At 32.4% G+C, this 20,804-nt stretch overlaps 1 protein-coding gene across 1 annotated transcript in view; it reads right to left on the bottom strand.

Annotated features, from left to right (window-relative positions):
- The window catches only part of LOC118738434 (elongation of very long chain fatty acids protein 7), a 60,991-nt gene that overhangs the window by 8,897 nt on the left and 31,290 nt on the right, over window positions 1–20,804 (bottom strand). Inside the window, exons 4-5 of the mRNA XM_036469370.1 lie at window positions 19,759–19,921; window positions 18,657–18,793 (exon numbers count right to left, since the gene is read on the bottom strand). Of these exons, the coding sequence (XP_036325263.1) occupies window positions 18,657–18,793; window positions 19,759–19,921 (300 nt within the window). The remainder of the gene's footprint in view (window positions 1–18,656; window positions 18,794–19,758; window positions 19,922–20,804) is intronic.

Here is a 20,804-nt window from a genome sequence, read left to right as displayed (position 1 = left end):
GTGACTCAAAGAAGTGACCACATATTGATTTTTTTTTTAAATATTCATAATATTTTTCTAGTTATGTTTTTTTTTAATTTGCTTTAGCCAAAACCACATTAATCACAGTTTCAAACTTAATAAAAAATTTAAAATTTTAAATCTGAATCTTAAAAATATTTTTGGGTATGCAGTTTTATAGTGCATACAATTTTAGTTTTATTTTTTGAAGTGCAAGTTTCAAACTGCTAAAAATTCCGCATTTGAGCATTTTTTTGTGACAGATTTTTGCAATTTTTCCATATAAACATGAATTTCTTATGAAATCTAATGCGGGAGACCGTCTGCAACCAAATTTCAAAAAATCAAGGCCAGTTTTTATAAATTGCACTTGTTACGGAAAAACCAACGCAAAAGCAGTCTCCAAAAAAATTCCCAAAAATTAACGCAATTTTTTAGCCGGTTGAAACTTGCACTTCATTAGACTAAAATTGTATGGGGTATAAATCTGCATACCCAAAAATGGTCAAAGATTCAGATTAAAAAGTTGAAATTTTTTATGAAAATTTGTTGAAATTTCCTAAATTTTGTAATTTCGATTAAAGCTTGTACGGTAGTTTTATAGAATATTAACAAAAAAGTTTAGCTCGAAAAGCATTACGAATATTTAAAATAAATCAACACGTAGAATATATGTTTGAGTCACTGTATACATATTTTAAAAATGCCAGCTAAGGAAATCGTTGTGCCATTGGCCAACAGTTTAAGCGCTGGCAGTGTTTTGCCAAACTTGAATGCAACCTATTTCGCGATGTGTGTGAGCATGGCTGTCATGTTGCAAGTGCACTCCAACTACTTCACGCCACAACGCTCACTTGGCATACTAGTATTCGCTCAATCATGCGCTCACGTGTTACAGTGAAGTAGCTCGAGAGACAAGCAAAACAAGAAAAAAACAAACACTGGCAATCTAACTTCCACAGTGTTTCTTATGTTGCACCGTTCTGGTTATTTTTTTCTGCAGTCAATTTTTTTGTTTTGAACCGCAATGCCAACTTAAAGCACAGCACAAATGTAATGAAACAACTGTTACTGTTGCTATTACAAATATGTACCGTTAGCGACTGTGTAATAGGTTGACCAGTCTGGTCCAGTCCAGTCTAGCGTCTGTCAAGTGCTTTCGTTCGAGCAAAACTCACTTTCAGTTGCACGCCACAATCTAATGTAGCGGTTGACTATTCCCATCAGCGGCTAGAAAAAAATCAAAAAAACGACCGTAAAACCGGCGGAACACACACCACATCAATATTTTTTTGTCGTTGTTTTTTTTCTATCTTCTTTAAGTTTCGCTTTTGGCTTCTTTTATATCTTATAGCTTTTTTTTAATTTTTGTGTTTCCTTTTTTACCTGCATTTCATTGCTGCCGTGCAATTGCCTTACCATTGGCGATCGCAGTTGTTGCACTGGAGTTGCAGTCTAGGGGCGCAAAAGTTGTCAGTAACATTGCATTGCATGCTGTTGTTTTTGGTGCCGCTGCACATCAATTTGTGTTGCTGTGTTAATCGAAAAATTGCTGTTGGTTTAGCTTATATGTATGTATGTATGTACATATGTATATGTATATATTTGTTTACTGGTGGTGCCGCTGCAGTCGTCGCCGTTTTGCTTCGTTGACCAATGAATTGCTTTGTAGGTCACAAGCACACATGCATACGAACTGATGCTCACTGGCAATTCAACTTGAATGCAGTGCTACTCAAGTGGCGTAGAATGAAGGTTCATTGCTTGTATGTATGTATGTATATGTAGATATAAGAGCTCACTTGTACATACCTCATACGTAAACAAGCAATTTTTAAGAATATACATACATACATACATACATGTTCGAGTGATTGACTCGGTTTTTCCGCACCGGTTTTAGTCGGCTTTTTGGGGCGGTGTTTTTTTTTTGAAATCGTGATTTTTGAATATATCGAATAAAACGATGTTTTGTTATCGAATATACCCTGTTTTTCACTTAGAATATTTGTACGTTTACATTTGTACAGTAATATTCACCGTAAATTCATTAAATTTCTTATTTTATTGAAACCGTTAACGAATCTTGCTCTTAAATACAATCAATAAATTTTAAAAATTCGATTCTATTTCCCGTTTTAATTTCTAATGAATGCCGAATTTCCACTAGGCATTCAAATGACAAAAAAATTTAAGGCATTTGAAAAATTCCATGTGCACATAAATTTAAAGACTATTCTTCTATTTCCTTTTTTTTTTAATTGCCTTTTTTCGAATAGCCTAAAAACCGGTTTTTGGAAAAAAGTAAAATAATCGATCACCCTTATACATGTTTATGCATTTTTGCAAAGCGCGTTGTTAGCAGAAAAATTGCGTTTATTACTTTATTATTTTGTTGCACACATTTTACTGCAAGGTACTACCTTTTAACACTTGCATACATATGCTCATGTAAGAATAGCATATACATTAGCGTGGTCCTTAAAAATATCAACAGCTAAATTTGCAATTTGGTATTTATTTTGTTATACGTCGAAAAATAACGACATCGACAAAAGTTTCAAAATTAAAAAAAAAAAATAGGGGTGTGAAAAAATTTTTTTAATCCCTTACATTTGAAAAAGTTTTGCCTTTCACCATTATCAGTAGAGTGCGAAAGTTATTGCAAAAAACAAAGCCTAAAATATGTATGCACCACCCTAGTATAAGCAAAATAAATTAAAAATAAGCAGTCTAACTATCAGATTTCAAGTACAAACTTTGTCAAATTTTTGCGATTTACAACAAAAAATTATAATTTTTTTCAAACCCTGGTAGCGACTACTACAATTTTTTTTAATTTTATTTTTTTTTTAATTTGAAATTTTTGTGAATATCTTTATTTTGTACGCAGAAAAAAATAAGGGGTGCCCCATTTACATGATGATATTTTTAAGGACCACCCGACTGCATATATTTGTGTGCTTAATTTTTACACTTCTAAAAAAAAACGTGTTAACTGGACTAAAGTGTTCTCTTAAGTATGCATTAGAAACGGCGTATTTGAAAAACAATAAAATTGGTATTGCATAAAATTATAATACATTCCGTTCATGTATGTATATATGTACATTGTTGTTAATAATTATATTTAAAAGCCACATCCTGAGTAGAAATGTATGCTCATGTGTGGCTTTGCAAATTAAAGACTTAGGAAACGAACTTCCCTTTCGTAATTAATGATGCGTGTTTTTATTGAATAGTAATGATGCGATTATGGAAATATGATTTATATATTTTTAGTGCATATTGTATGTACTTATATATAACATAGACATTAAAAAATACTAAAGGCTCCTATGCTCGTGCTCGGCGATAAGCAATATATTTAATGGATTTTCAATACACAAACTCATTTAGGTGCAAAGCAAAATTCATATAGTTTGTACTTATTCGTATAATTTTTTTTTAACAGCTAAGTAGCTGATGAAATAAGCAATTATAGAAAACAGTTTGTTCTTTATTTTTTTTTTTTTGCTATTTTTTTCGTCTATGTGCTTTAAAATAAAGTCTCCGACAAGTATTGTCTTAGCTTAAGGATCGAAACTCTTGCGATTGCATGTGCTTTTTTTTAAGAAAATTCTCCTGATCACGAACTTGCCGCCCGGTGAATGTGGTGCGAAAGTGCCATTTTTTGTAGCCCATTGGCTTTCTCGTTTCTGGAATCGATGGAATCAAGCGACTTATGACCAACTCTTTCGACGTGCCAACTTTTTTGCTCATGCAATCTTAGGTTGGCGTTTTTGGCGCATTACATGTCCATTTTATCTATCTGATGCACTTATGAAGATTAACACCGTTAGCCGTATACAACTAAGCTACAGACTTTATCTATTTTCGAGGATTATAGCTGGATACCCCAGATTAAGTGTCTTGTTTGGTAACACAGATGTTTTAGGCATGATTTATTTTTATTTTTGAGGCATCAAAGAGAAGAACATGTCATTCCGCACTCATCTATAGTAACTTTATAGCTAACAGCAGTCACGCACCCCTGATCTAAGCCACTTTTCTCGGTAAGCAATGGCAAACCTCTGAATATATTTCTGCCTCAAAAAATCTAACACTTATTATTAAAATCAATGAATACGTAAAATCAGAAATGTTTATGTAAATTTCTTGATTTTCTTCGTCTGTCCTATCATTTCGTCCACGAACTATTCATAATGATTTATATTAGTCTGATTTTTATATGTGACAAGACTCCATAAATACTTTTGTGTCATACCATACAGAATACCGCTGTCGCTGAATCTTGGAAAATTTTAATTTTAATACGTATATATGTGAATAATAAATAGGTTTCGCTTAAAATATTCCCACTTATAGAGATTTTCTGCATATACATATTTGCAACTGTTTTAAGTTATGTTAAAGCCTTATGTGGTCGCAAAAGGGGGTACCGGATTTTCTGTCTGCTAACCTGAAAACAAACCATTCCAAGTTCAGAACATGTTTTATTTATGTACATATAAACGAAAATATTAGTTGACATTACAAAGCGTCCAAAAACTTAGCTTTTACCACTGAGACTGGGATCAGATTTCATATACGTCGTTATGAATTTGTTGTACCTTGAAACATATGCATTTTGTTTTCCATGCTGTTAGATATAAGTAACTAATTAAATCCAGTAGCAAACCCTAGTCAAAAATAAACCTCAAAAAGTATTTTATTTTGTGCTAGTATTTCTTGTTAGAAACACCTGATGACTGGCATAAAATGAGAGCTCCATACACGGTTAAAAATTTCGGTTTTAATTTTAAACTTTTTGGACTACATATATGACCAAACTAAATTCAGTTTCAAATACAAACCTTCCAAGTTTAAAAAAAGAGAGCACATATGTTGGGTTTAGCATTTAAACAATTCGGTTTAAATGTTAAACCCAAACATTTTCATAATTAAGAATAAAAAAAAAAAAACAATCTTAAATTTCATGCTCCGTCTGGTTGGGATTGAACCTGGACAGCCTTGTAAATGTGCTTTCATATGTTGAGTTTTAATCAACACCACAGTTCGCTGTGCAAACATATTCTATTTCGGTTTAGATTTTAAACCAAATTTTCTATATTTGAAACCTAGAAACTAGAATTAAAACATTTTGGTTTGATTTTTAAACCACGAACTTTTTGGGCTAAAATTTAAACCAGAATATATTAAAAATTGCGTAAAACTGTTGACTGGTTTAAAAAGTAGACTATAAAAGTTTAAAAAAGGCAGTAGTCCCAGCGCGGTTTAAAAATTAAACCCAAATTTTTGACCGTGTACGTAAATAGGTATAAGTATGTAATTAGTCTACTTGCATCAAAATAATAGCAAACAAACTGAAAGGAACGAGTCATTGACATATACGACTCAAGTGGACTTTGATACGTCTCCGTACAACTACCAGCACAATAAGTTTATTTTACATCTAATTCTAGTATTTAAATAAAACCAAAACTACATACATATACGTAACCTTTGTGTTTATCTAAGCTAAGATGTGATGTTCATGCACATAACAAATAATATGAGTAAACTTTGCTTAATAACAAATAAAGGCTTCATATGTATTGCGAAATTTCCTTAAAAACAAGTACAGAAGTGTCTCTGTTCAAGCTAAACCGAACTTTATATACCCCATGCATGTATTCATGAACTGCATCGTTTTTTTAATTAGGAAATCACCGTTTTGTATGAGCTAATTACTATAAAGACTTAGTACACGGTTTCATGAAGTCACGATAACGGCATAACTAAGAAATAATATATGATCAAGAAGTATGTATGTAGCCTTTAACGATGCTTTAAAAATTCGCTATAAAATATGTATATAAATAACACTGTGGAACACAAAAAAAAACAAAACCTAGAGTGTGCATGTATCAGGTTTAATAACTGTTGGCCATACGAACAATGTCTCCTACTCAGTTCAACTAGATAAATTCGTGTTTTCGAGAAAAAAAATTTCATGATCCAAAAATCTAAGTACAGCGGCAAATTTTTTTCTCCAAATTTTGAAAATTTTGCTATGTATGCTATTTTCAAAAAATATTGGCAAAAAAACGATAGATATTCAAAATTTTGAGAAAAAGGTTTGGCCGCTATACAGAGTTTTTTTGGATCCTGAAAACTTGGTTTCTCGTGAAAACGAATTGATCCAATAAAACTGAGTATGAGGCACTATAAGTTTTATAAAGATTTTTATTGAACTAAGTTGGCTATTTATTAGAATTTTCTAAAATAGATAAATCCAATTGTTTTTTTGTAACCATTTTTTTATAGTAACCATAATTTATAGGTCCGCCGAAAACCCCCCAAAACCCCAATAAAAATCGTTAATATTAAAAAGTGGTTAAATAAACAATTGAGTATTACTGTTAAAAGTCTTCTGAAGAGATCTTGAGCTTTCCGATCAAAATATATTTATTTTCAAGAATTCTGTACCAATTCTACGCATTAAAATTCCGACTTTACACATTTTGGACCACCCTAAGGTGCATGCATTCGAATATGTCTCGGTCATTTGATTGCTTTCAGCGTCTCACTCAAAGGAGAGAATCATTGGTTTGGTGGTTGTCATCGTTACTCATTTCCAGTTGCCCCCGGATAACTGCGTTTTTTATTTTGATATAGTAGACAAGTGTAATAATCACTCAATTTTCTGGTGCTACAAATATGGTTTGGCTTAGGCAAGCTGTGAGCAATAAGTCAATTAACTTAAGTAGTGTTTGGTTGTACAGCCAAGGATTTGTGAAAATATGAATGAGGTGTCAAGCTGATATCGAGCGTAACTTTTTCTTATCAGACTCTTGAATAGAATTAAAGCAACATTTTGGAATTTTCAGAAGTCGGTCACACGAATTTAAGAGAGATTTTTTTTATAATAATAATAATAATATAATATAATAGATTGGCGCTTACACATATGCTAGTGTTTGGCCGAGCTTCTCCTCCGATTTGTGGCGTGCGCCTTGATGTTGTCACACAAAGCGGAGGGACCTACAGTTTTACGCCGACTCCGAACGGCGATTGTATTTTTATGAGAAGATATTTTTCATGGCAGAAATACACTCGGAGGCATGCCATTGCCGGCCGAGGGACGACCGCTGTTAAGAAAAAACCTTTTTTCTATATTTCTGCGATTTTGCTTTGACCAGGGTTTGAAGCCAGGCATTGTGGAGCGGAAGCGCGTACTGCTTACCACTACACCACAGCGGCCGATTTTTTTTATACATAAAAATTATTGGCACATTTTTTTATCCTCTCGACAATTAAAACAAATAAGGAAGTCTACATTATGGCTAAACCGAACTTTATATTCCCGGCGCACGTATTGTATATATCTTCTTTTTGTTTGTTTGTGTTTCCGACAGGGTAGGAGTATGATGTATTGTGGAACGATTTTCCGTCATCCCTTGTCAAATTTGGTTTGGAGATGAACCGGTTTCGTCGTTGTGCCATCTTCAGTGTCATTTTTCGTTCTGAATAGTTCGTGTTTCCTTCCGCTTTTTATGTATTCGTGTTACTATCTGTTTTAACTGTCATTAGGTCATGCATACCCATCTAAGTGCGACCGCTTTTATTTCATTATCTTTTTGGTTGCTTGTATTAGCCGGCGGGTAGAAATCCGTTATTTTCTTGGTCTCTGCGGCGTAGGTATGTATCTTCGCGTTGGCGTTTTTGTTATAAGAAGACCCCTGACTTTAAAAATAATGCTTGCTAAGAAAATTTATAGCCCCAGGTTACGTATACGATTACAAATTAAGACATTAAAATGCCAACAGTAAGAACAGACAGCAACTGCAGGTGTGGTCGAATAATAAAGCACACCCTGTGGAAAATTGGCTAGATTCAAAATTATTTTTGAATTTTTAAGAAAAAATATGTTTTAAAATTTGAGTTTTTTTTATTTTTGTGTAGGTACTTCTCAAGGTTAGATATTCTCATTGAAATTGTGGCACTGCAGTGGAACTATATACGAGAAATTTTATTTATTATGAACAGATTTTCTGAGTGAATTCTTTTAGTCCTTTTACTTATCTTTTCATTTATCATTTAAATGGAATTGGTTCCGATTTTTCGAAAATTTACGTAATTCTGATTTTTTTTTTTACCGATTTTGAAATGCTACGCTGAGAAATTTTTTAAATCCAAACAGCTGCTTTCCAGTAAAATAATGCAATTTTTTTTACAGATTGTCATTTTACGTGGTTAAAGATTGCCATTTTAGAACTATTTCCTAGATCTTTACATAAAATATTTTTATTTAAATCTTTACTATACGAAGGAGAGTTATTTTGTGTGGAAATTTAAAATAAGAATTATTTTCGTTTATTACTTACAAAATTTAAAAGTAATTTTGCTTTTAAAAGTCAAAAATACTCTGATTTAAAACTTTTAAAATAGAAATTTCAGGGGATCTACTTTTACTGTTAAATTTTGTAAGTCATAAACGAAAATAATTCTTATTTTAAATTTCAACACGAAATAGTTCTCCTTCACTGTGTTTTATGTGTTTGAAAGTTAGTGCAATAACCATTATTTTCAATTTCATGTTTTTAATAACTAAGTTTTTTTGCACCATGCAAGCTATTCAAATGTATATTTTACTGCAATAGCCACAGAAGCTGTAAATGAATTAACGATTATCAACAAACGAATAAGTTGTATTAATGCTCACATTTGTAGCATCATAAATATCAAAAGCTTAGAGTGAAAACTTAGTAAGTTCACTTTTAAACATTTCGTGTAGCCATTTTATTCAAGTGTTTTGCCAAATTCTAAATGCAATATTTTACGTGTTTATGGGAGAGCAAAACTCTCTACCAATCAGAGGGATTCAATTCTAATTAAAATATTTCATATTATATATATTGGCCTTATCGAATTTTCTGTGTCTCTTTTGGATTTAGGAAATTTGCCTATCATTCACACCACGTGAACCGTAAAAAAATAGTTAATATAAGCAAATGGTTAAATAAACAATTGAGTGTTATTTTCTGAAGTCTTTTGAAGGGAAATAGAGTTTGCGAAAAATGCACATGTTCAAGTATTCTATGTCATTTCTATGAAAAACTGTTTTCCCCGATTTAAAATACATGGGAAACTTTAACCGGCCGCTGTATAATTTTTGATTGCATTAAAGCAGAGGTAGAACCATCCTAGGGGTTAGTTAGAACCATTAAAACCCCGACTTTAATTTCGTTCCATGTATTTTTGAGCCAACCTAGTGCAGATTCCTGTCCTAAATGTATAACCTGTCAAAAACCAAGCTCATGAATACTCAGTATTGGGATTTATTATTACTGGTACAGCAGCTTAAATGTTGTCGTTCATAAGAATGTTGGTCAGTGGCTTGTGCAGAGCGGTAAACAATCGCACATCGACAATCGCACAAACTACTTAGTCTATAACTAAAAAATGCGGACAAAATGTTACAGCACTAGTAACGTGTGTAATGCTAGCCGAGCTAAAAGGTGGCTTATGTTCAGAAGTAGAAACGTTGACTAGAAAAGCTGACTTCTTGGCAGCGGATATGTGGGTTTGTCGTCGTTAGATTTAAGTAATGGGGCATGCAGTAGAATGCATCTACATATGTACATATGTACATACACATATATATATAGATAAATACAAATAGACTTAATGGGTAAGTTGTGTGCTACTTATTTAGTACATATGTACGTTTATGCGTGTATTATACATATCTATACACACGCACACATATGTATGTATGTATGTTTGTTATTTATGTTTGCCATGCGCACTCAGATTGGTAAATAATCGCGAATTTTGTAATCGGTGAATTGAAAATGTGAAACTTAAAGTAAAATACGTACAGTAAGATCAAAAGCAAAAAAAAAATAAAAATACACAATTTAGTTTCAATTGCAGTAAATAAATGCGCAATAATGAGAATAGTAACCAAAACAAAATGATGGTAAGACAAATAAAATTAAATAATAATATGTTTAACAAAAATAAGAACGCGTAGCAGTTACGAGAGCGAGTGGAAATCGAACGGAAAACCAACCGCAAATATGCAATAGCAAAATGTGGCCTAAGATTGGCTTATGTGTTGCCACTTCCACCATTACGGCGACTTCCACTATTACATTTCCACTTCCACTTGGGTAGCAGTTTTCGCCACAGAAGTAAGTGCAACTATACGCAAAAAGTACATGTGTACATTAAAGTCTAAGCATATATATAGACATACATACGCACTACATGTAAAAAATAATTCTTTTAAGTGCTTTTTATGTAGAAAAGAGGAGATAAATTTCGTTGCTGCTGGTTTCTAGAAAGAAAAGAAACTATGATAGGACGTCTTTGTATGTGGAAGTGTTTAAGAAGCAATAAAGTATGTGATTATCGGTAAAACCACGAAAAAATACCATAATATATTCATACGCATACATACATACATATACTCGGGTTATTCTCAAGTAGCACACTGGTGTATAACTTGGTGTAAATTTATGAATTTTGGTATAAATCTGACTAATTGTACCAAAATTCACAAATTTACACCAAGTTATACACCAGTGTGCTACTTGAGTTGGCACTTCTGTAAACTTTGTTGATTTCATAGGCTGCTTGATTTTTCAACTATATATTTGTTTTGTCGAAGAAACCTACCAATGTACATACATATGCATATAGTTGATATAGCTTTATGCACTATTTTTTTAAATTCAAAATCTATTTTTTTAATTCAAAATCAAAAAATATTTAGAAGTCGCTCAAAGCGCTCAAATTTTCCCGTGTATTTTCTATGGGGAAAAAACAACTTTTAGTAGAAATGGTATAGAATACTTGAAAATCGGTATTTTTCTATCGGAAAATTCTGTTTTCCTTCAGGAGACTTTCAATCATAATACCCTATTTTGTATGTGTTTTCATAGTAACTTTATTTTATAGGTCCGCCGAAAACCTCAGAAAATGCATTACGGCGATTAATAAAAAATCGTTAGTACTAATAAATGGTTAAATAAACAATTAGGAATTATTATTGGAAGTCTCCTGAAGAGAACCAGAGAACCGATCGATCGAAAATATTGATTTTCAAGAATTCTATACCATTTCTACGAAAAGTGGTTTTTCCCATACAAAATACATGGACCACTTTGAGCGCTTTGAGCGAGCTCCAAATATTTTTTTATTCCAAAATAAAAAAATAGGTGTACAATCCTAGGGGCTAAGAGCACATATTTTTTGGACTCCCTAGTGTACAAGCACTTAGTGGGTATCAAGTTCAAGGTGTAGGTTATTACTTGTTTGCTAAACTTTTAAAAGACTTTAACTTTTAACTGAAAATAGGTCTGTCTTGCCACAACTTAAAAAATGAGAGAGTGTATAATTTTTTAAAAACGAATTGGCCAAGTAAACCACTCGCTTGCGCAAGAATTTATACTAAAAGAGCTTTTCCATAGACCAAAAATCAAAAACAAGAAAACGATGTGCTTTCTGATCACTTTACGTTATTTTTATACAACGAGAAGGGATTTCTCTTTAAATTAACGGTCAGATTTCGCTCAAGTCATGTTCTATTAGTCACGGAGAAAGCATATTTAAATACTTACACTTGTCCGAGTGCTGAAATAACACATATATGAAGGTCGATATTAATAAAAAAAAAAAACAGTTTGTAGACAGTAAAACGTAAAAATCCAGAGCCTTGCGCAAACATTACTTTGAAAATATTATATCTTTGCGATATATTATGTAGAACATGCCAGATATTGCTGAAGTTATTAGGACAGGATTTGTGTGTACTTAAATGAAAGATGGATTTGTGTTTACTTTTAAGGTCAAGAATTATGACGCAAAAAAAAAACTAAAATCTATGAAACAGCGAGGACTCTTGGCCTACCTTTGAAATAAACACACATCTGTGGCCTTAAGTAGCTTTATATGATCTTTTACGTGGCACTGCCTAATTAGATTGAAGAAAAATACGCACACTTAACAGAGATTTCACAGCAAAGTGGTTTGTACCAGAGTGAGCTTACAATAGGGATTAGTAATTCCATTTGATACCACGGCCCTATTTTTATTGGCCTGAGACAATTTACTTTATAAACCTGTTTTTTTCACTCGGCAAAGCAAGTTTCATTTGAGGAGGGATCAGCCATAGTGACGCAGCAACTCCGAAACAGTGAGCCAATGAGGCGCAGATATGACCAAAAAGTGAGACTAGCAGCAACCGCTTATGCATTGGGAACATCAGGCTATACGAAACTCCCATATCCCTGAAAAGTTGCTGCCTCTAAAATCGAAATAATCGCAGTAAATTGCTGCATACCGATAATACTTAATTTAGAAAAAAAACTTCTTTGTGGTGCTCGACAAATGAGCCGGGCAAGTTAAGTTACCAAATCAAGACCACGACAGTCGGTGGATTAAATTTGAGCTTTGGGATCGGAAATTACAAAACGTCAAATGGTTTAGTGGGTTAAGGTGTCGAACTGACAACCCGCGCTTTCGATGCTTCCTCCTAGATGGTTTTCTCTAAAAAGCAAAATAAATAACCACTTTTCAAAAATCATATTTATCAATGCAGAAATGCCATTGCATACTAACTTCGTAAATAATAATTGTGGCAATAAATATTGCGTACATTTGACAGGCGTGTTATATGCGAGTCTGTATTTTGTTATCTTTTATTGTTGTTAGTGGATAATGTAAACGTTTATTGCTGTTAATTAAATACAAATGTCTAATATTTATATTTTTAATCAAATCTCGCTAAGTACCAAAATCAGGTTTATTTGCATAATGTATTTTATTTGAATTTGTGTATTTTTAAATTGTTGTAAAAATTTTTTAAGAAGTTGTGAAGTGTAAATATATATGTATATTTTTTTATTATATCGGTGAAAAAATAAAGCGCAATGTGTTTTCGTTTTTTAAATAAATGTTTTATTACGAATATTTATTTTAAATACAAGCACTGTTCGTGTACAGAAAGAAATGTTTCTAGGTTTTTATTAGTATTTCTGTGTTCGTATGGAAAAGTAGCTTATGTCGAAAGGCTGGCTTTAGTAAAATGCGACATTCCCTTTATTCCTTAAACGACAAGGAATTTCTCGATACGACTTAATAAGAATATTGACTTGCTAGTATCGGAACTACATATTTCTTGCACGTTTATTTGCCAAAAGTGTGCTCGGTAGACTAGATTTGTAGCATTTTCGTCGAAAATTTGTAATAAATAATAAATAAAATAATTCCACTACAACTGTTTCCGAGGCTATCAGCAACTTCCTGAAAATTGATTCTGAGCATTTTTGGTTATTAAGCGTACAAGAGAATTATTTCCGAGATCTTCAAAACCCTTCTTTTAAAAATAACTATATCCTGGCAGGTAGTCTAAAAATGTAGATACCATATAACAGCGTGCGACAGTCAATTTTGCGCACACTCAAAAATTAATATTCTCACAAAACTCGGGACCAATTATAGTAAAACTGCGTTTTTAGTTTTTATCTCTGAAGTCTCGATTTGAAAGAACGAACGACTTTGAAATTTCAAGTTAATAAAATAAATTTAAAAATTATAAAAAAATTCAGTCCAATGAATAATAACAATATGGGTGTCAAATAAAAGAGAAAACTCCCTGTGCACCAAAAAATTTCATGTTTTTCAATTCTACAATATTTTCTCTTTATTGGGTGTCTACATAGCACTGAAATTTTTAAATAATTTTTTTAATTTTTCATATACTTCAAGATTCAAAGTCCTTTAAAAGCAAAAAAGAGAGAAAAGCTAAAAACACAGTTTTATTATATTTGGCCCCTAGTTACGTGAGTATGTTATTTCGTGTGTTTTGAAATTTTTTTCGTTTGTGTCGCACTTTGTAATATGTATGGAAAGTCATATCACCCTTTTAGTCAACAAAAAGTTGAGTTTGATTTCTGCGTGTCGAAAAATCCCATTTTTTTTTTTATATAAAAGCAGATTTTCACAGAACAAAAAAATTATTACTGACATTTTTTCCAAAGTTGTATATCGGTTAATTAAACCTACATAAAGTGGAACAGTGAAAGTGGTGAATGAGAATATCAATAATATTAATGGAAGTGATATCGCAGGAAACCACACCACACACGAGCCAGCATCAGCTAGAAAAGATACTGTGCTAGTTCCTTTGACTACATACTTGGGGACTTCTCTTGGGCAGATGGATTGCGCGTAGACTCGGCGAATTCTGAAGAAAACCATTGACATGGGCCACTTGAAGGTCGTTTTAACCGAAGGTGAATAAGGCGCGATTTAGGCATCTGCTGAGGCTTCTGTGGGATGTACACACAGGATACTGACCGATTGGCATACTCGCAGTTCAATTAAATAGCACATTGGACCCTCTTTCTCGCAGATCCCAACATTTCCTCATAGACCGTCTAGCTTTTGCTAGATTTCGATTTAGACACCTGTAATCTAATTTTCCAATTGCTTTCCAGGATTAGCATCCCTTGTGATGTATATTTTAATGCCTTAAATCAAACTTCAACTGGCAACGTTAACCAAGATTAACCTAAACCTACCAGTTACCGTTCGGCGTGGTAACACAAAGGAATAATACTCATGATATAAGTAAGACCTTTGAAAAGATGCAACACCTTACCCTAACTGCATACAGGGTAACTATAGACGTGGATCAGAAAGTTGTAGTTTCCCCGCAGTTCAGCGAGAGCCGATTAAAATGTTTATATTGTGTTTAATTCAGGCGATGATAGCTGCTTTCATTACAAAACAGGAACCTCTACGCCGCACATAGGGACGAATCGACAATATAGGAGAACAAAAATATTTACTCCACATGTTTTTGCCAGATTTCAATGAAGTTTGGTACTTAGGAATTTTCATCATCACTGATTTCGAATATTAAATTAAATTTCCAAAATTCACAATAGTGGATCCAATATGGCGGATGATTTCTTAATAAAATTCTATATTGTTATGAAGCTTGGTGTCCAAAGATTTTCGCCGTCACTGATTTCGAAATTGATACTCAATTTTCAAAAATCAAAATGGCGGATCCAATACGGCTGAAGATTTCTTAAAAAATGTCTATATTGTTATGAAGCTTGGTATCCAGAAATCTTCGTCGTCACTGATTTCGAAATTGATACTCAATTTTCAAAAATCAAAATGTCATTGAATTTTTAAAATTTGATATCAATTTCGAAATCATTGACAACGAAACCCCCTGGATACTAAATTTCATTGAAATCTGTCAAATACATATGGAGTAAAAAGGAGGAACGAGTTCGTGATGTATTTACATTAGCAATTTGTTGGATTTTAGAAAAATTATTTAATTCGACGCACGCTTCTGCGTTCCGTTAAAAGTCAAAATTTGTGTGTTACATTGTGGACTGGTTTATAAGGAGTATTAGAAAGGTATGTGTGATAAGATTTAAAGACTTTTGTTTTTTTATTTTTGTCGCCATAATTAGCCACTTTGTCCTTATGTGCGCCGCTAGAATGCTTTCTAATACTTGCGATTTGGCTTGCTTGTCCAAGATCGTGGAACTCAACCAGTTTAAATCTTTTCAAAAATGAGATTAAAGTTATTTAAATATGCAAAGCCCCACTTGGAGTTGCCGGTTTAGTGTAAAATTTAATTATGAGTGCGATGCATTAAATTAATTAAAAATTATAATTGATACCGACAGTTAAAAAATTTAAACATTGTTATGAAGTGACAAAACAATCAACCAAAAAACGTTCCCCCAACCAGTAGTCGGGGTTAAATGAACGAAATATTATATACAATTCAGAGATAAAAAGTTCAAGGCGATCGCCCTCATATATTATTTGACGAAGATGTTCTGAATGACGCACAAAACATTGCTTTTTTATACGAAAAGTGTTATTTACGTGTTTTTCAAATGCAAACAAGAATTTTTTTTTAGAAAGCCCCACAAGCAAAAGTACAACGAAAACGTGAATATCGATTAAAATATATGATTTGGAATCCGATGTTTGTGTGAAAGACGAAAGTATTATAGATGTTATAAAAAGCGGTAAACTGGCAGTTCAAACAGCTAAGAACTGGATTTATTTGCGCTTGAAGACACAACAGTTGACAAAGTATTAAAAATAAAATTAATTAAATACACGAAATTTTGCCAATGCCAATTCAAATGGCTAGCATGCGACTATGCAGCTTAGAATCTCAAACAAAAAAAAACATATCTGCATATAGTTGCATGTGTACCAACCAGGTATGCAATCGGCGATTAGCGCAAGTATCTCAGCAGGTTCTTCGCCGCGCCGACACGTCGACCACGTCTCGCAGTGCCAAGAGTGCTTAAAGATCGCCATAAAGTGTAAGCTGCACTGCGAGGGTTTGTCTGCTGTCAATGACATTATTCTTGGCAACTTGTTAGCGTTGTTTAACTTCACTTAATTATTTGCCAAAATTTAGATAGCCAAATAAAGTCAAATCGCAAACACATACATACATATTTATGTAAGTGCACACGTGTACGTAGAAACTAACGACATGGCAAGCAACTTACTTACTACATTGTGGCGAGAGAACAAAGTGTTTTACTAAGTTAACTTTGCTTGCAGCAAACACACGATTGGCCAATGCCCGTTTTTGGCGTGTTAGCGTGACATTATCATAGAAGTCATCAACTATTTACGTGGCACATCAATGGACTTCTATGAATATGAATTTGTATGAGTACTAGAGTGGACGATCAATATTTTTGAAATTAAACTGATTTGGAATGAAGACTTTTAATACCCAATTCTACAAAGTAAAATGCTATGCAAACTTGGAGCATATTTATTTTAAAGTATCGTTACTTATCTTCAAAACGTAGTATAAGGTTTTCGCAAACGATTCTATGCAATACACCATGCGACAGCAAAAAAAAAATCAAATCACACGAAGCGATCAAAATACTCACGGAACTGTGGGCCAAATTTAATAAACCTGTATTTTTTAGTTTTTCACACCGACTTCAGAATTTTTTTAAAGGGACTTTGAAATTTTAATGATATGATTGAACCAAAAAATTATTTTAAAAATCAGTGCAATGTAAAATAAGAATATAGGCACTAAATAAAAGAGAGAATTCTTAAGCATTTAAAAATATTACATTTTTTTTAGTCTACAATAATGAATAGGTATTGAAAATGCATTTTTAATTAATTCTTTTTTTAAGCTAATAATGTTAGGAGGACGAAACTCGTGTGTATATTAGTCCTTAACATTTAAGTTTTTTCAAAAAAAATAAAATTTGGAAATTTTCCAAGTTATTCAAGCACAAAACTGTAAAAGAACATTTTCCATACCTTCATGCACAGAAAAATTAAATAATTTTTAATTATATTAATTCCACAAAATTTTTTTGATACCCACATTGTTATTCTGCATACATTGCACTGAATTTTTTAAATAATTTTTTGAATTGAATTTCAAATTCCTTTAAAAAATATGCTGATGACAGAGAAAAAGCTAATTATGCAGTTTTACGACACTTTTCTAAAAGTTTCGCAAATATATTTACTTATTTATTTTATTGTGTATAAAATTCACTGTCGCATAGAGATATCAAACAACCAAAAAAAAAACTTATAGAGGAGAAAACCTGCCAAAAATGCTACTGTTTACTCCAATATTTCCATATGTATACTTATGTAATCACACAGTAGATACCCTCTAGTATGGTCGGTAGCAATTAGTCCGTTTTAATTGGTAATGGTCATTTTCATAACAAAAATTTTTGATTTATTTTCGCAATCAGCAATCCCAAAATTCCATGCCTAAGAAATTTCTAGTAAATCCAATCATGTTGCCAAACATTGTTCTTCTATTGTATTAAAAAAATATTTTTTTACCCAATTTTGAAGCCTTTAAACAATTTCTTCTACTTAAAAGACTTTTGGAGAAAGGGGGCTTCATTTGGCGAAGAATAACTCTTATATTTTTTTACTTTTCCATATTTCCGCTTAAATTACTTTGCAACAAAAGCTTCATAGACTTATTTTTTTTTACTTTCCGAGTGACCCGTCCTAATGAATTCCTTTATTTGTTGCTATTGAGTTGATACTTATTTCCTCTTTTAGCTTTACCGATTTTTTGGCTACAAATATTTACTTATTAGTAAACAAAAATTGCTGAAGTCTTTCCTGCCAGCTGTAGTTCTACATTTACTGTTGATATTTGCTATTCGTTTAAGCAGAATTTTCCAACAGGTTTTTTCAATTACAAATTTTGCACATTTATTTTAAATAATAATATTCTGGCAATGTTATTTATTTTCCGACAATATTACTATTTTTCATTGAATGTGCTCATACGGCTGCGATTTGGCAATTCTAGCACCGTCTGGGTCGTTGCGCTCGAAGCCAAGTTTTACATTTAGTTATTAGCTTTTCTTAGTAACTTTTCCAGTTTCCACCGCAAGTTTTTGTACACACTGCTTTATTTGTGAATGCAGACGAGAACAAAAATAATTTCGTTAAAAATGTTTTAGCACTAACACTTATACATACATACATATATGTATATGTATGTTTGTAAATTTTTGTGTATATTTGCATAGTTAAATTTTTGTTTCAAATTTTTTTTCGGTTAAGTTATTACGTAATGTGGCACTTACGATTTGCAGTTCAGTCATATACTTCTTCCACCACAGATATTTGGCATATTCTGGCCCCATGGCCGACATCATGTAGTAGAAATACATGCAAACATGCACGAAGTTGTTGAGCAGATTGGGGAATGTCGCATTGCCACCTGCGAAAATATCGAAAAATTGTTAAGAAATATTAGCGAATCCATTTAAAAGAATATTGAGAAGGCTGCGGCATAAGCAATGCTAAATTATTAGAATGAAATAACAATTATGCTACTATTTTTTGTCGCTCAAAGCGCTGAAAGTTTTCCATGTATTTTATATGGGGGAAAAACAACTTTTCGTAGAAATGGTATAGAATTCATGAAAATCAGTATTTTTCGATCGTAAAACTTTGTTTCTCTTCAGGACATTCCCAGTAGTAATACCCAATTATTTATTTAAACATTTTTTATAGAAACTATATTTTATAGGTCCGCCAAAACCCAAGGAAGTTAAATAATCAATATTATTATTGAAAGTCACCTAAAGAGAACTAAAGTTTTCCGATCGAAAAAACATTGATTTTCAAAAATACTATACCTATATCATTTTTATGAAAAATTGGTTTTTCCCCATATAAAATACATGAAAAACTTTGACCGCTTTGAGCGATCTCTAAATATTTTTTTTTTCAAAATAAAATATATTTATATATATTTTTCGATATATATAACAGTTTTTCCGATATATAACAATTACAAATCATTAAAATTCCGACTTTACTTGTTTTGGACCACCCTAGTGTGCATACACATGTAAATCGAACCGCTTAATGTGCTATGAAATTGTTTTTAGGGACTTTCTACTCCAGTTCTCTTGTGATAAACATTTTATATTTATATTTTTTAGATAAGTATAGTATATACATACATATCGTCGTTTAAAGTACAAAACCGCGTAACTAACATTGGCTGCCAAAAATTGGATTTGCTCACATAAGTTCTTGAACCATTTTGAAATATGAAAGTTTTTACGCTCTAGAAAATAATTTTTACAAGTTCACATAAGCGGTTTTGCATTTTGCTGATACGCGGTTTTGCACTTTGAACGACGATATGTATGTCATCAAATCCTTATTACTTACCAGCCAAAAATTTGACTAACACCCAAGTTTCCAGTGGCGTCACCGAATGATGATACACATGCAACCACGTTATTTGTGACGATTTTTTCCGCAGCACAAAGAATATTGTGTCAGCGAATTCGGTCAGTTTCGAGAGGTAGTAAATGTAGCACAGATTTAACATCTGAAAAATTATGAAATATGGAAATTTAGTATAATAAATTTAATATACTAATAAAAATTTAATTTTGTTTTTGGCTCAGACCCTAACCGTCAAAACATTGTAACGTCAAACAAAAAGGAGAACAAATAGTTAATATATACAAACGTATAAGAATATATAGGTTACACGTTTAAATGCAGCGGTTGAAATTTAATTTGAAAAAAAAAGTTTAAAGTAATCTCCCCGAAAAAAGTTGTGCGAATAATCTCTTAAAAAATTATTCCGCGAATTTATTGGAGAACGTTACTTACTGCTGTGTTCTCATGTAGGTTTTAAAATTTATCAACTATTTAAATACATTTTTTCAAAACAAAATTTGTGTTTAAAGGGCAGATAGATTTTAAAACCTACTTGAGAAAATGGCCCTTAGTCAACGAAATTTCAAATGCGACGTTGGCCTGTAAGAAAACTATATTTTTTTAGAAACCTGAGAAATTCGTTTTGAATGACAGCTGGCTCTAATTTTTACCACTCCAATATAAAGGGGAATAATTAGTATCTGCATAGGACAAACTCGAACAAAATCGAACAGTTCCTTCCATAATCAAAGTGGTATTCTTTGAGATTGCTCCCGCAGTCATCACGGATAAGGTGCATTTTTCCATCGCTTCTTCTATTAAAACATTGTTTTTGTTTGCGGTCAATTCCATTATTTTGGTCTCAATCTTTCTTCTCTGCGCTTGCTATGAATTTCAAATGAACATACAAATAATTCATTCAAAGTCATTTTATTGGTACACGACCTTCCACAACAGGCACGCGTCATGATTAAGTATTCACCATAAAAAAGATTCGCATCTTCTTCGCCAAAAAAAAGGTAAGAAAAAACTCAAAGGTCTTCAAA

The sequence above is a fragment of the Rhagoletis pomonella genome, unplaced genomic scaffold, assembly GCF_013731165.1.
Source record: "Rhagoletis pomonella isolate Grant_MI unplaced genomic scaffold, Rhpom_1.0 Rhpom_scaffold_00004, whole genome shotgun sequence".
NCBI classification, from domain to species: Eukaryota; Metazoa; Arthropoda; class Insecta; order Diptera; family Tephritidae; genus Rhagoletis; species Rhagoletis pomonella.
Note: the sequence above shows the minus strand (reverse complement) of the source record. Positions and strands in the feature narration are given on the sequence as shown.